At 42.1% G+C, this 13831-nt stretch overlaps 1 protein-coding gene across 1 annotated transcript in view; it reads left to right on the plus strand.

The window, feature by feature from the left end:
- cdh23 (cadherin-related 23) overlaps positions 1 to 13831 on the plus strand; it is a 1051763-nt gene that overhangs the window by 1022630 nt on the left and 15302 nt on the right. Inside the window, exons 59-62 of the mRNA XM_073025359.1 lie at positions 2308 to 2564; positions 3100 to 3197; positions 8731 to 8851; positions 13579 to 13658. Of these exons, the coding sequence (XP_072881460.1) occupies positions 2308 to 2564; positions 3100 to 3197; positions 8731 to 8851; positions 13579 to 13658 (556 nt within the window). The remainder of the gene's footprint in view (positions 1 to 2307; positions 2565 to 3099; positions 3198 to 8730; positions 8852 to 13578; positions 13659 to 13831) is intronic.

A 13831-nucleotide genomic window follows, 5' to 3' on the forward strand; every position in this document is an offset into this window, starting at 1 on the left:
GCAGTTAATGAAGGATTTTCTTGCCAGAGCTTTTTAACATATGTCCATATGTGATTTGCTTGCTAAATGATGCTTTAAAAAGTCAGGTTTCCAAATATCACTCCATTTCTTCCCACTTGCAAATTCTCCAGCAACTTTAACATCACAGCAATAGACACAGGTAACACCAGTTTCTGTATTGTACATAAATATTTCTCGTAGATATATTCTCGGGTCATATTCTGCATGGAGGTCGGTGACCAGTGGTGTGCCTCAGGGATCAGTTTTAGGACCCTTACTCTTCGTGATTTTTATAAATGACCTGGATGAGGAAGTGGGTTAGTAAGTTTGCTGATGACACCAAGGTTGAAGGTGTTGTGGATAGTGTGGAGGGCTGTCAGAGATTACAGCGGGACATTGATAGGGATGCAAAACTGGGCTGAGAAATGGCAGATGGAGTTCAACCCAGAAAAGTGTGAAGTAGTTCATTTTGGTAGGTCAAATATGATGGCAGAATACAGTGTTAATAGTAAAACTCTTGGCAATGTGGAGGATCAGAGGGATCTTGTGGTCTGAGTCCATAGGACACTCAAAGCAGCTGCGCAGGTTGATTCTGTGGTTAAGAAGTTGTACGATGTATTGGCCTTCATCAATCGTGGAATCGAATTTAGGAGCCAAGAGGTAATGTTGCAGCTATATAGGACCCTGGTCAGACCCCACTATGAGTACTGTGCTCAATTCTGGTTGTCTCACTACAGGAAGGATGTGGAAGCCATAGAAAGGGTGCAGAGGAAATTTACAAGCATGTTGCCTGGATTGGGGACCATGCCTGATGAGAATAGGTTGAGTGAACTTGGCCTTTCCTCCTTGGAGCGACAGAGGATGAGAGGTGACCTGATAGAGGTGTATAAGATGATGAGAGGCATTGATCGTGTGGATAGTCAGAGGCTTTTTCCCAGGGCTGAAATGGTTGCCACAAAAGGACACAGGTTTAAATGCTTTAGAGAAGGTACAGAGGTGATGTCAGGGGGAAGTTTTTTACACAGAAAGTGGTGAGTGCATGGAATGGGCTGCTGGCAATGGTGGTGGAGGCAGATACGAAAGGGTCTTTTAAGAGACTTTTGGATAGGTACATGGAGCTTAGAAAAATAGAGGGCTATGGGTAAACCTAGTAATTTCTAAGGTAGGGACGTGTTTGGCACAACTTTGTGAGCCGAAAGGCCTCTATTGTGCTGTAGGTTTTCTATGTTTCTATGCACGTTCCTGACCTCGTGAGCTTTCAGTGTAGTAGTTTCTACTGTTTCATTAAGCCATTCCACTTTAAATGAACTAGCAGTTCTTTTGCGCTTCACTAAATAAATCAATAATTTATTCAATAAAAACAGTATAAATAAGCTAGTTCTAAAATCTGCAGACAAATCATCACAAACTCCACATTGTCAACAACATCCGTATCAGAAACCAGAAAAGGAAATCAGATTGTGTACGATTGTGAAATCTGCTTAACATGTCAACGAGGTTGAGGGTGACAACCTTTTGTGTGCATTTTAACTTCCTTTGTGTGCTAGTAGCAAAAGATGTGGGCATGTGCACACACTCACCTTAGAGGGAACATTGCCTTTAGACTTTCCTCCAATCTCCTTAAAATTATGCCCCTCATATTAGCCATTTCCACCCTGGGAAGAAAGTCTCTGTCTATTCTATCTGTGCCTCTTATTATCTTGTAAAAATCTGTTCAGTCATCTCTCATTCTCCTTCGCTCCAAAAAAAAAAGACTCCAGCTCACTCAACTTATCCTCATACGACAGGCTAAAAATCCAGGCAGCATCATGGTAAATCTTCACTGTGCCCCATCTAAAGTTACCACATCCTTCCTATAACTCAACAGAATACTCCAAGTGTGGTCTAAGCAGAGTTTTATAGAGCTGCAATATCACCTTGCAGCTCTCAAACTCAGTACCTTGACTAATGAATGTCAACACTACCCTTCTTAAGCACCCTTTCAACCTGCACAGCAACTTTGAGAGATCTATGGACATGGACCCCCAGATCCCTTTGTTCCTCTGCACTGCTAAGAGTCCTGCTATTGACCCTGTACTCTGTCTTCAAGTTCAGTCTTCTAAAGTGTATCAAATTCACACTTTTCTGGATTGAACTCTTCCTGCCACTTTGCAGCCCAACTCTGCATCCTATTCTGGGGGGATATGAAGAATAAGCTCCTTGTTTGCATCCTGTCTTTGTCTCTCCTATCCTCTAACCTGGTGACTAGAGACCTTGTTGCTGAAGGACCCTGCATATTAAAAGTATTATCCCTGGAATCATTTGCAGGGGAACATGATGGCATCGTGAGGACCTTCGACCTCTTCACAGCCTACAGCCCCGGGTATTTCCTAGTGGACATCATGGCGTCAGACCTGGCTGGACACAATGATACGTCAGTGATCGGGATTTACATTCTGAGGGACGACCAGCGAGTCAAGATTGTTATCAATGAGATTCCCGAGAGAGTGCGGGAGTTTGGCGAGCAATTCATTAAATTACTTTCTAACATCACTGGAGCCATAGTCAACACGGACGATGTGCAGGTAATTATTTTACTCCTGATTGATTATTCAAGAGTGCAGGTCAAACCAGAACGAAGAGTGGAGCATGTATCATTCAATAGCATCACATTCATATCTCATAGTGAGGCCAGACTTCAGTGTGTACAGTTGTGTAGTGGCTGTAAGAAATATAAACATGGAAGATCTACGACCCTTCATGCTAACTCCATCAAAACTGCTCCTAAAACATTAAAAACCCTTCCCCACTCCCACCCCAATCCACGTATCCTTCAAGTACCCTGTGCCCCCCAAAATCTACCCAATCCTAATGTTCAATGCCCCATTGATCGGGGACAGTTATATTAAGGGTGGACAAGGACATTTACAGGGTGACAGGCCCTATAAACCAAGTCATGAATCAAGTCCAATCCAGTCAACTGGATTGTATAAGAGTGCCTGGCAGGGATAGAGCTGTGCAAGGGAAGAGTTGGTCTTCTAGCTCTGCTGCAGTGTTTGGAGTTGATGAGTATACCCCGTGGTATTTCTCCATCAATGACTGCTATGTTCTTGCATTTAGTTTCACGTTGACCTGAAGGGCCGGGTGAATTTTGCCCAGACGGATGTTCTGATCCATGTGGTGCACAGGGAAACCAACCGGATCTTGGATGTGGAGAGGTGAGTCAGCAGTGACACTTTGACCTTTTCTACTGCTGTAAAATATCAGAACAGGTTCTAATCCTCTCAGGCCGCTTAACACACCCAACTTTATGGAATTTCTGTGTGTACCACCAAGATAGTTGCCTCTCAAGGATGAAGGATCAACTTTATTCACCATATAAACTTACGTGTATTAGAAAGTTGCTCCAGTCTGTTGGCACTACACGCAACAAAAACAACCTTCAACAATTATAAAGAATAAAGAATTATATAAAAATAAAGTTAGAGGTTGAAGTATGGATAGGGAATAAAATGTGCATAAATTTATAAATACCAGCATGTATTTATAATGTAAATAGCACTATAAAAACTGGTTTATAGTGTTTACAGTGCAGTGATGAGGGTAATAGACAGAGGATGTTGGAGGGTGTGTTTGCTAACCAGAGCTGTTGATCAGATTTACCGCCAGGGGGAAGAAATTTTTAAGATGGTGTTAAGTTTTTGTTTTAATAGCCCTATAGCATATTCCAGAAGGGATCTTTTGGAAAAGGCAGTTTGCAGGGTGGGCAGTGTCCACAATGATATGTAGAGTTTGAATAAATTTCCATATTTCTTTTTGACAAGAGTGAGACTTTCAGTCCATTGAGTCTATGCTAGCTCATAGAGCAATGCTATTTCTTCACTAGTTTTCCCTGTAATCTATTCTTCTATCTCCATCAGTTCTATTACTCAGCTGCACTAGGAGCAATGAACAGTGAAGTGGGTCAGTTGAAGGGAAGTATGCTTTTGGACGGCAGAAATTGCCACAGATTGGAAAGGGCTTAAACCTCTGCCAAACTTTATCCGGACTGAAAACAGATTGTGACACACAAGAGAGACAGCAGATACAGGAATCTGAAGAAAAAGGAAACTGCTGAAGGAACTCATCAAGTTGAGCAGCATCTGTAAAGGACTGATTTCAGCCAAAGATGTCAAACATCCTTTTGCTTCTACAGATGCTGCCTGACCAGCTGAATTCCTCTAATATTCTGTATGTCTCTCCAGGTTTCAGCATCTGAGGCCACAAACCAGGCACGCCCAGGATCCTCTTCAGTTTGCGTATAAGGAGAAGGTGGGAGTGGAGGATGCTATCACGTATTTGCTGCACAAATCACTCTCTCACCTAGAGGGGGTCAGTTGTGCTGTGAGGATTACATTCCTTGACTTCTCTAGTGCCTTTAACACCATCCAGCCCAAGATCTTAAGGCACAAACTAACGGAGATGGGAGTAGACTCTCACATGGTGGATTGGATAGTGGACTACTTGACAGATAGACCTCAGTATGTGCGGTTGGGAGACTGTAGGTCTGACACGGTGGTCAGCAGCACAGGGGCGCCACAGGGAACCGTACTCTCTCCGGTCCTGTTCACCCTGTACACATCAGACTTCCAATATAACTCGGAGTCCTGCCATGTGCAGAAGTTCGCTGATGACATGGCCATAGTGGGGTGTGTCAGGAATGGACAGGAGGAGGAGTATAGGAAACTGATACAGGACTTTGTGATATGGTGCAACTCAAACTACCTGCGTCTGAATATCACCAAGACCAAGGAGATGATGGTGGACTTTAGGAGATCTAGGCCTCATATGGAGCCAGTGATCATTAATGGAGAATGTGTGGAGCAGGTTAAGACCTACAAGTATCTGGGAGTACAGTTAGACGAGAAGCTAGACTGGACTGCCAACACAGATGCCTTGTGCAGGAAGGCACAGAGTCGACAGTACTTCCTAAGAAGGTTGGCGTCATTCAATGTCTGTAGTGAGATGCTGAACATGTTCTATAGGTCAGTTGTGGAGAGCGCCCTCTTCTTTGTGGTGGCGTGTTGGGGAGGAAGCATTAAGAAGAGAGACGCCTCACGTCTTAATAAGCTGGTAAGGAAGGCGGGCTCTGTCGTGGGCAAAGTACTGGAGGGTTTAACATCGGTAGCTGAGCGAAGGGCGCTGAGTAGGCTATGGTCAATTATGGATAACTCTGAACATCCTCTACATAGCACCATCCAGAGACAGAGAAGCAGTTTCAGCGACAGGTTACTATCGATGCAATGCTCCTCAGACAGGATGAAGAGGTCAATACTCCCCAATGCCATTAGGCTTTACAATTCTACCGCCAGGACTTAAGAACTTTTTAAAAGCTATTATTAATGCTTTTTGAGATAGTGATTTAGATGCATATCATATTTTTTACTGAGTTAAGTATTGTATGTAATTAGTTTTGCTACAACAAGTGTATGGGACATTGGAAAAAAAAGTTGAATTTCCCCATGGGGATGAATAAAGTATCTATCTATCTATCTATCTATCTATCTATCTATCTATCTATCATCTGCAGCCTCTTTTGTCCAATCAGTGCGACTTGCTGAAAAGTGTTTAAATTTCACAGGTTTAGTAAAAATTCTAAATAGTAGTCATTATAACATCAGGAACAGAAAATGGTAGTGTGAGGGAAGTGATACTGGCAGTGTGTCCTGTCTGGGAAGATGGTGTGTTTTAAAACTAAATATTCTGCCTTTTAGAAATTATTCAGATAGAGGATTTAAATGTCCTGGATATTTGGACTAAAAGTATACCAGTTTGTTCCCAAAGTAATGGATTAAAGTTGATTGGAGTCCAATGAATTGCATGTTAAAAATAAAACTAAAAATGTGAAATGGCATTAGTAAAGGGAGGTTTCATTCAAAATATGGAAAAGGGTAAAAGATTTAGAACAAAACAAAGTTATTTGATGGCATGAACATTGACTTCTCTAACTTCCATTAATGCCCCTCCTCCCCTTCTTACCCCATCCCTGATATATTTAGTTTTTCCCCCTCCTTTTTTTTCCTCTTTCTGCCCACCACTCTGCCTGTTCTCCATCTCCCTCTGTTGCTCCCCTCCCCCTTTCTTTCTCCCTAGGTCTCCTGTCCCATGATCCTTTCCCTTCTCCAGCTCTGTATCCCTTTTGCCAATCATCTTTCTGGCTCTCAGCTTCACCCCACCCCCTCTGGTCTTCTATCATTTTGCATTTCCCCCTTCCCCTCCTACTTTCAAATCTCTTACTATCTTTCCTTTCAGTTAGTCCTGATGAAGGGTCTTGGCCCAAAACGTCGACAGTGCTTCTCCCTGTAAATGCTGCCTGGCCTGCTGCGTTCCACCAGCATTTTGTGTGTGTTGCTTGAATTTGCAGCATCTGCAGATTTCCTTGTGTTTGCTTATTTGAAAAGTGTCTTAATTGCTTAAAACCTCTATAGTAGATATCCATTAGGGGACAGACACCATCCACTAAGAAAGGAAGTTGGATCAACTTGTATTTTAAAAATCTTTCCAAGATACAGAAGTCTCCCAAAGTCCTTTTAAGAGCATCACAAAGTTGATTGCCAGTCCAGTAACTTCCTTGTAGGTAAATGTCTATTATTCTTCACTGTTTATTCCCTGGGGTAAGAATTTTTTTTTCATCTTCATCTGAATGGACAATTGAGTAATCAGAAACCATGCTGCCTACTTCAGTAAATTTCCTCTCAGATTCTTGTCTGTTTCAATGAGATCACTTCTCATTCTTCTAGTATATGGAGCTGAAGTTAAAAGAACCCTTAGGAGATCACGATATGATAGAATTCACCCTGCAGTTTGAGAGGGGGAAAATAAAGTCAGATGTATCAGTATTACAGTGGAGTAAAGGGAATGAAGAGGAGCTGGCCAAAGTTTACTGGAAGGAGACACTAGCAGGGATGATGGCAAAACAGCAATGGCTAGAGTTTCTGGAGCAATGCAGAAAATTCAGGACAGACACATCCCAAAGAGGTTACGTATTTTAAAGGGAGGAGAAGCAATTGCTGACAAGGGAAGTCAAAGACAGCATAAAAGGAAAGGAGAGGACATATAATATTGCAAAAGTTTGTAGTAAGTTAGAGCATTGGGAACATTTTTAAAACCAACAGAAAGCAACCAAAAAAGCCATCAGGAGAGAAAAGATGAAATATGAAGGAAAGCAAGCCAATAAAATAAAAGAAGATACAAAATTTTTAAGTTATGCGTACAGTATAAAGAGTAAAAGAAAGGTAGGAGTGGATATTAGCCTGGTGGAAAATTATGCTGGAGAGATAGCAACAGGGGAACAAAGAAATGGCTGACAAACCTGAGGAAGACACTAGCAATATGTCACAAAATCGAGAGTGCCAGAAGGCATAAATGGGTGCAGTTGCTATTGCTAAGGAGAAGGTGCTTGGGAAGCTGAAAGGTTTGAAGAGGCTAAGTCACCTGGACTAGATGGACTACACCTCAGTCTGAAAGAAGTGGCTGAAGATATTGTGGAGGTATTAGTAATAATCTTTCAAGAATCACTAGATTCTGGAATGATTCTGTAGGACTGGAAAGTTAAAAATGTCACTCCACGCTTTCGGAAGGGAGGGAGGCAGAAGGAAAAAAATTATAGGCCAATTAGCCTGACTTCAGTGGTTGGGAAGATGTTGGAATCCATTACTAAGAATGAGGTTTTGGAATACTTTGTGGCACATGACAAAACAGGCCAAAGTCAACATGGTTTCCTTAACAGAAAATCTTTCCTGACAGTCCTGCCCGAAACGTCAACTGGATTTTTTCCATAGTTGATGCCTGGCCTGCTGAGTTCCTCCAGCATTTTGTGTGTGTTGCTCAGATTTCCACCATCTACAGATTGTCTCTTGTTTGTGCCTAAACATGAGTTTTCTGGTTGGACATAAATAGTTCGGATACAGTGATCTGGCTAGTATTGATTTATCCCAGGAATTCTGAAGCTGCTTTGTTTAAGATGCTTTGCTGTGGTAAAGATACTGTGCTTTAAAAAAAAACAAACAATGGAGCATATCAGACTGGGAATCAAGTCAGGTGTATGTTTACTGTGGGTGGTTAAGCGATGCCCCACAAATGTCTGAGTGCTCGACCACAAAATAATTGAAAACGCTGTACCGCAATGATTTACAAAAAGAAGTTTCTAATCTTGCACCACAAAGTTAGCTCAAGGAAATATCAAATACTTGACAATCAGGATTTACTCAAACAAATTATTAATGTTGCACCACAAGGAAACTGTGAACGCTAAGTGCAAGAAACTCTGCAGTTGCTGGAAATCCAAAGCTACACAGACAGAATGTTGGAGGTATTCAAGTCAGGCTGCATCCATAAAAACAAACAGTGAACGTGTTGGACCAAGGCTCTTCTTCAGGACCGGAAGGGAAGGGGGGAGATACCAGAATAAAGTAGGGGGAGGGGAAGGAGGATAGCTAGAAAGTGATTGGTGAAGCCAGGCAGGTGGGAAAGGCAGAGGTTTGGAGATGAGGAAATCTGACAGGAGAAGCGAGTGGAACACAGGAGAAAGTGAAAGTAGAGGAGCACCAGTGGGAGTTGATAGGCAGATGAGAAGAGGTAAGAGGCCAGAATGGGGAATAGAAGACGAGAAGGGAGAGAGAGAGGGAGAGAAAAGTTTTTTTTTAAACCAGAGGAGAATGTTTGTCTTTTATTATTGTCCAATTTTACTCAACCTATATTCTTCTCTTGCAGGGTAATACAAATGATTGATGAAAATAAAGAACAATTAAGGAATCTGTTCCGTAATTACAATGTCCTCGATGTCCAGCCAGCTGTAACCATCAGGGTGGCTAATGATATGACATCCTTGCAGGTATTTTTCAATTGGGTGTCTTAGTGTTAACACAGGTAATAAGCTTTATTCTCATATCTAATGTGGTTTGGAAAGCATGGTGGATAAAATCTTTGCATTACTCGAATTTTTGGAGTTTAACCAATGGCAACTGAAAATGCACTATGGAAGACCTACCTCACAAAGTTCTTCAAAATCAGTAAACTTTATATTGGTAATATCCAGTCATCTGTAATGTCAGCCACACATTTTATTTCAAGAGTACAGTTTTCAAAATGTGGACTTTGCAGTGAGACTTCTGACCAAATTCTTGCGCAAATTATAATGATTTGCTGGTCAGAGACATAACAAGATAACTCACTGGAAAACCCCAAAATTATATCAACTAGTAATTATGGTGATAATGGATAGCATGTTAAAGTATAATTACAGTATTTACTGATTCAATTTAACCTCATTACAGAAGCAGAAAGCTAATGTATTCCCCTGTATTTTCATAACTTAAAAGACCACATAAAACAGACTCCAAATGACTCATAAACCTGAAGAAAATCCACAGCCTCATTATTACCAGTGATTTGTTGATTGGCACATAGGCTGCATGACAGAATTCAAGGATGGTCTGAAAGCCTCTTTGGAAAGTTGCCTCATTCCCATTGGCCACTGAGAATCTCTGACTCACAACCGCTCAAGATGGAAGAAGAGCATTCAGAATTGTATTGAGAATTTAGAGCCCCTGGACAGAGATGTCCAGTGTAAATGATAGGAGTCCACTACCTCACAACCAATTTCCACCTAATTACTCTCCATCCGTGGATCATAATCTAACCTAATACAACACAGAACACAGAATAGTACAGCACATTACAGGCCCTTCGGCCCACAATATTGTGCCGACCCTCAAACCCTGCCTCCCATATAACCCCCCACCTTAAATTCCTCCATATACCTGTCTAGTAGTCTCTTAAACTTCACTAGTGTATCTGCCTCCACCACTGACTCAGGCAGTGCATTCCACGCACCAACCGCTCTCTGAGTGAAAAACCTTCAAAAGCTCTAATATCCCCCTTGAACTTCCCACCCCTTACCTTAAAGCCATGTCCTCTTGTACTGAGCAGTGGTGCCCTGGGGAAGAGGCGCTGGCTGTCCACTCTGTCTGTTCCTCTTAATATCTTGTACACCTCTATCATGTCTCCTCTCATCCTCCTTCTCTCCAAAGAGTAAAGCCCTAGCTCCCTTATTCTCTGGTCATAATCTATACTCTCTAAACCAGGCAGCATCCTGGTAAATCTCCTCTGTACCCTTTCCAATGCTTCCACATCCTTCCTATAGTGAGGCGACCAGAACTGGACACAGTACTCCAAGTGTGACCTAATTAGAGTTTTATAGAGCTGCATCATTACATTGCGTCTCTTAAACTCTATCCCTCGACTTATGAAAGCTAACACCCCATAAGCTTTCTTAACTACCCTATCTACCTGTGAGGCAACTTTCAGGGATCTGTGGACATGTACCCCCAGATCCCTCTGCTCCTCCACACTACCAAGTATCCTGCCATTTGCTTTGTACTCTGCCTTGGAGTTTGTCCTTTAAAGTGTACCACTTCACACTTCTCCCGGCTGAACTCATCTGCCACTTCTCAGCCCACTTCTGCATCCTATCAATGTCTCTCTGCAATCTTCGACAATCCTCTACACTATCTACACCACCACCAACATTTGTGTCGTCTGCAAACTTGCCAACCCACCCTTCTACCCCCACCTCCAGGTCATTAATAAAAATCACAATAAGTAGGGGTCACAGAACAGATCCTTGTGGACACCACTAGTCACAATCCTCCAATCTGAATGTATTCCCTCTACCACGACCCTCTGCCTTCTGCAGGCAAGCCAATTCTGAATCCACCTGGCCAAACTTCCCTGGATCCCATGCCTTCTGACTTTCTGAATAAGCCTTATGGCATGAGCTTTAGATTCTCTATCTTCTGGTAACTTATCGCCCCTCCCTCTCTCCTTTTCCATTCCCCTCTCACCCCTTCGCTTCTTCTCACCTGCCCATTACCTCCCTCTGGTTCTCTTTCTTCCATGGCCACTGTTGTCTTTTATCAGATTCCTTCTTCAGCCTTTACATCTTCCACCTATCACCTCCCAACTACTCACTTCATCCACCCCTCCAACCACCGATCTACATTCCCCCTCACCTATCACCTGCCGGCTTATACTCCTTGGCTGTTGCACCCTTCCCTTTGGTCCTGATTAAAGGTCTTGTCCCAAAATATCGACTGTTCATTCCCCTCTGTAGATGGTGTTTGGCTTGTCGAGTTCCTCCAGTATTTTGTGTGTGTCCCACATTGGCCTTACCACAGAACCCAACAAACCAGAGTGAAAGCAGCTCAGTTACTTTCACCCTCCTCGCCCTCAGATACAAGACTGGGTACTAGATATCTTCCATTGAACAAGCAGAGAGACTGCATTGATTACAGCTCAGAAGCACACTGGCAGACATCATGTTTGGTGTCAGAGCCACTCAGCAAACAAATAAGCCCTGCTGACAATTCTGTGTATCTGATTAACCTGCATTTGTGCTGCCACAGATGGTGCAGCCGATACTGGAAGTATTCCTGGAAATTTCATCACATGCCCTCCTCCTCCTCCAACATTGGTTGCCTCTCATGTCCATCTGCTTGTCACTGGGATAGGAAAATGGCCCTTAAATCAAATGGATAATTATCGGCCATCTCTTACAGGGACTTTCTATATTTATTAAATATTCAAAAAAAACTTGATTTTAATAAGCCTTGCGAGCTTTCTCCCTGGTTAATGCAGCCGGCAGTGTTGCTGATGTTTGATCTTTTATTCCAAGAGACTCCGCTGAATAACAAATGATTAGTGTGTCCTCACAATGACAAATATGGACGTCTGTAATAACAGAAAATGTTAGAGGTACACGGCAATTGGGTTACCAGGTTAGATGTGGAAGCAGGCAGTTTTAGGTGGAATTTGAGGCTTTTTACATATTCACACGAAAATGAAAGAGGAATGAAAGGATATGGATGATACAGAGGAGGCGACATTTAGTGTTAATTAGCATTAAGTGCAGCACTGCATTGTGGGCTGAATGGCTTGGCCAGTCCATGTTCTCTGTTCTGTTATGATGCCAGTGAAGATGTTTTACATCTGTAGTCTCAGCATTAATGAATGACCCTTTTTGAGATGCAGATAAGGAATGGCTTTTATTTCTCAGAGCTATGAATCTGTACCAGATGTGAATACTAAGGTTTTAAAGGCAGAGATTCCACTTTTATGTGATAAACAAATCAAGTGTTATGGGGATGAAGCAGGAAACTTTAGTGGGAACCAAAAACATTAATTATGGTCAAGGAGCCTACCTCTCCAGTATTTCTGATGCTCTTAGCTTTTACAGCCACATTTGAATTAGCTAATCGTGGATGAATTTAAGAGCAAGCTAAATGGAGAAAGAAACACAAATTTGAGCTGAAACTGAAAGATGAAGTAGACACTAAAGTATTGCATTTCGATACTACATATTTTTATAGCATTATGACATCCAGTGCCTTTGTGTCCAGTCACTTTATTACATGGAATTATGTAGTAACCAATCACATGAGGCTCAAATAAGAGGGATCGAGAAGGCCACAAATGGTATTCTAGCTTCCAAGAACTTTCTGGCAAGTTTTGACAATTGGATAGTTTCAGCAAATTGGTATCTTCATCCTCTGGCAGAAAATAACTAAATTTAAAATCTCTCTATTTTACTCAGTAGTCATAGAGCAAGGCAGCATGAATACAGGACCCTCAGCCCGATCAATCCTTGCCGATCATGGCACCCACCCAGCTCGTCCCAATTTCCTGTGTTCAGCCCATATCCCTTTAAAATCTTAGTGCCCATCCTAGTGATTCTTAAATAATACAACTGTATCTGCCTCAATCACTCTTCAGGCTGCTCATTCCATATATTCACTACTATCTGTGTGAAAAGATTGCCCCTCAATCCCCTTTTAAATCTTAACCCCCTTCACCCTAACACTATGCCCTCTAGTTTTGAATTTTCATCTGTGCCTTTCATAATTGTTAACGTTTCTATAAGGTCACCCCTTATTCTCCTGTGTTACAAGGAAGAAAGACCTTAGTCTGGCTGACTTCTCGGGCACTCTCGTCCTCACATTTCTGCACTCTTTCCAGTTCAGCCACATCTTTCCTATAACAGGGTGATGGAAACTGTACATAGTACTCCAAGTGTGGCCTCATCATCAACTTGTAAAACAGCAACTTAATGCCCCAAATCCTGATACTCAATGCCCTGCTGATGGTCTTCTGGACTGATGGCCAATGTATGGAACGCCTTTCTAACCACCCATCCATCTGTGATGCCACTTTCAATAAACTATGTGTTTGTACTCAGCGGCCACTCCTCGGCCCACTTCCCCAACTGTAATCTACGGTAACCTCCTTTACTATCAACACCTCCAAAGCTAATGAAATCTGCAAACCTGCTGAGGAAATGCAGACAGCTAAAAACATAAATCTTGCTAATGAAAATTAGCTGAGTCTTTTGCTGTCCTGAAAGTCACTTAAAACAATACCGATTGTTGACAGATCCTAGCAATCACTTGTCTACAGTGAGTCAAATGATTATTGTATTAATGCATTATAAAAGTGATGTAGTTTCAAAAAAACAGTACATTGGCTGGGGCTTTTGAAGTTCTATGCAATCCTTTTCTTTTGCAGATGGCAATAATTATTCTTGCAGTGTTGCTGTTCTTGGCTACCATGCTGTTCATCTTCATGAACTGGTATTACAGAACTGTGTAAGTACCCTGGTTTATGTTTATATTGAATAAGATCGCAAAGATAATCAATTAAATGCACTGTACGAAGTAGTCACGTACCTGATGCCAAATGTTTAAGGTATGGTGGCATTTCTACAGAGTTCTGCCACTTGTGGATAGGCTTTTCATGCCTATCCCCCCGTTTAAAGTTC

The sequence above is a fragment of the Hemitrygon akajei genome, chromosome 21, assembly GCF_048418815.1.
Source record: "Hemitrygon akajei chromosome 21, sHemAka1.3, whole genome shotgun sequence".
NCBI lineage: Eukaryota > Metazoa > Chordata > Chondrichthyes > Myliobatiformes > Dasyatidae > Hemitrygon > Hemitrygon akajei.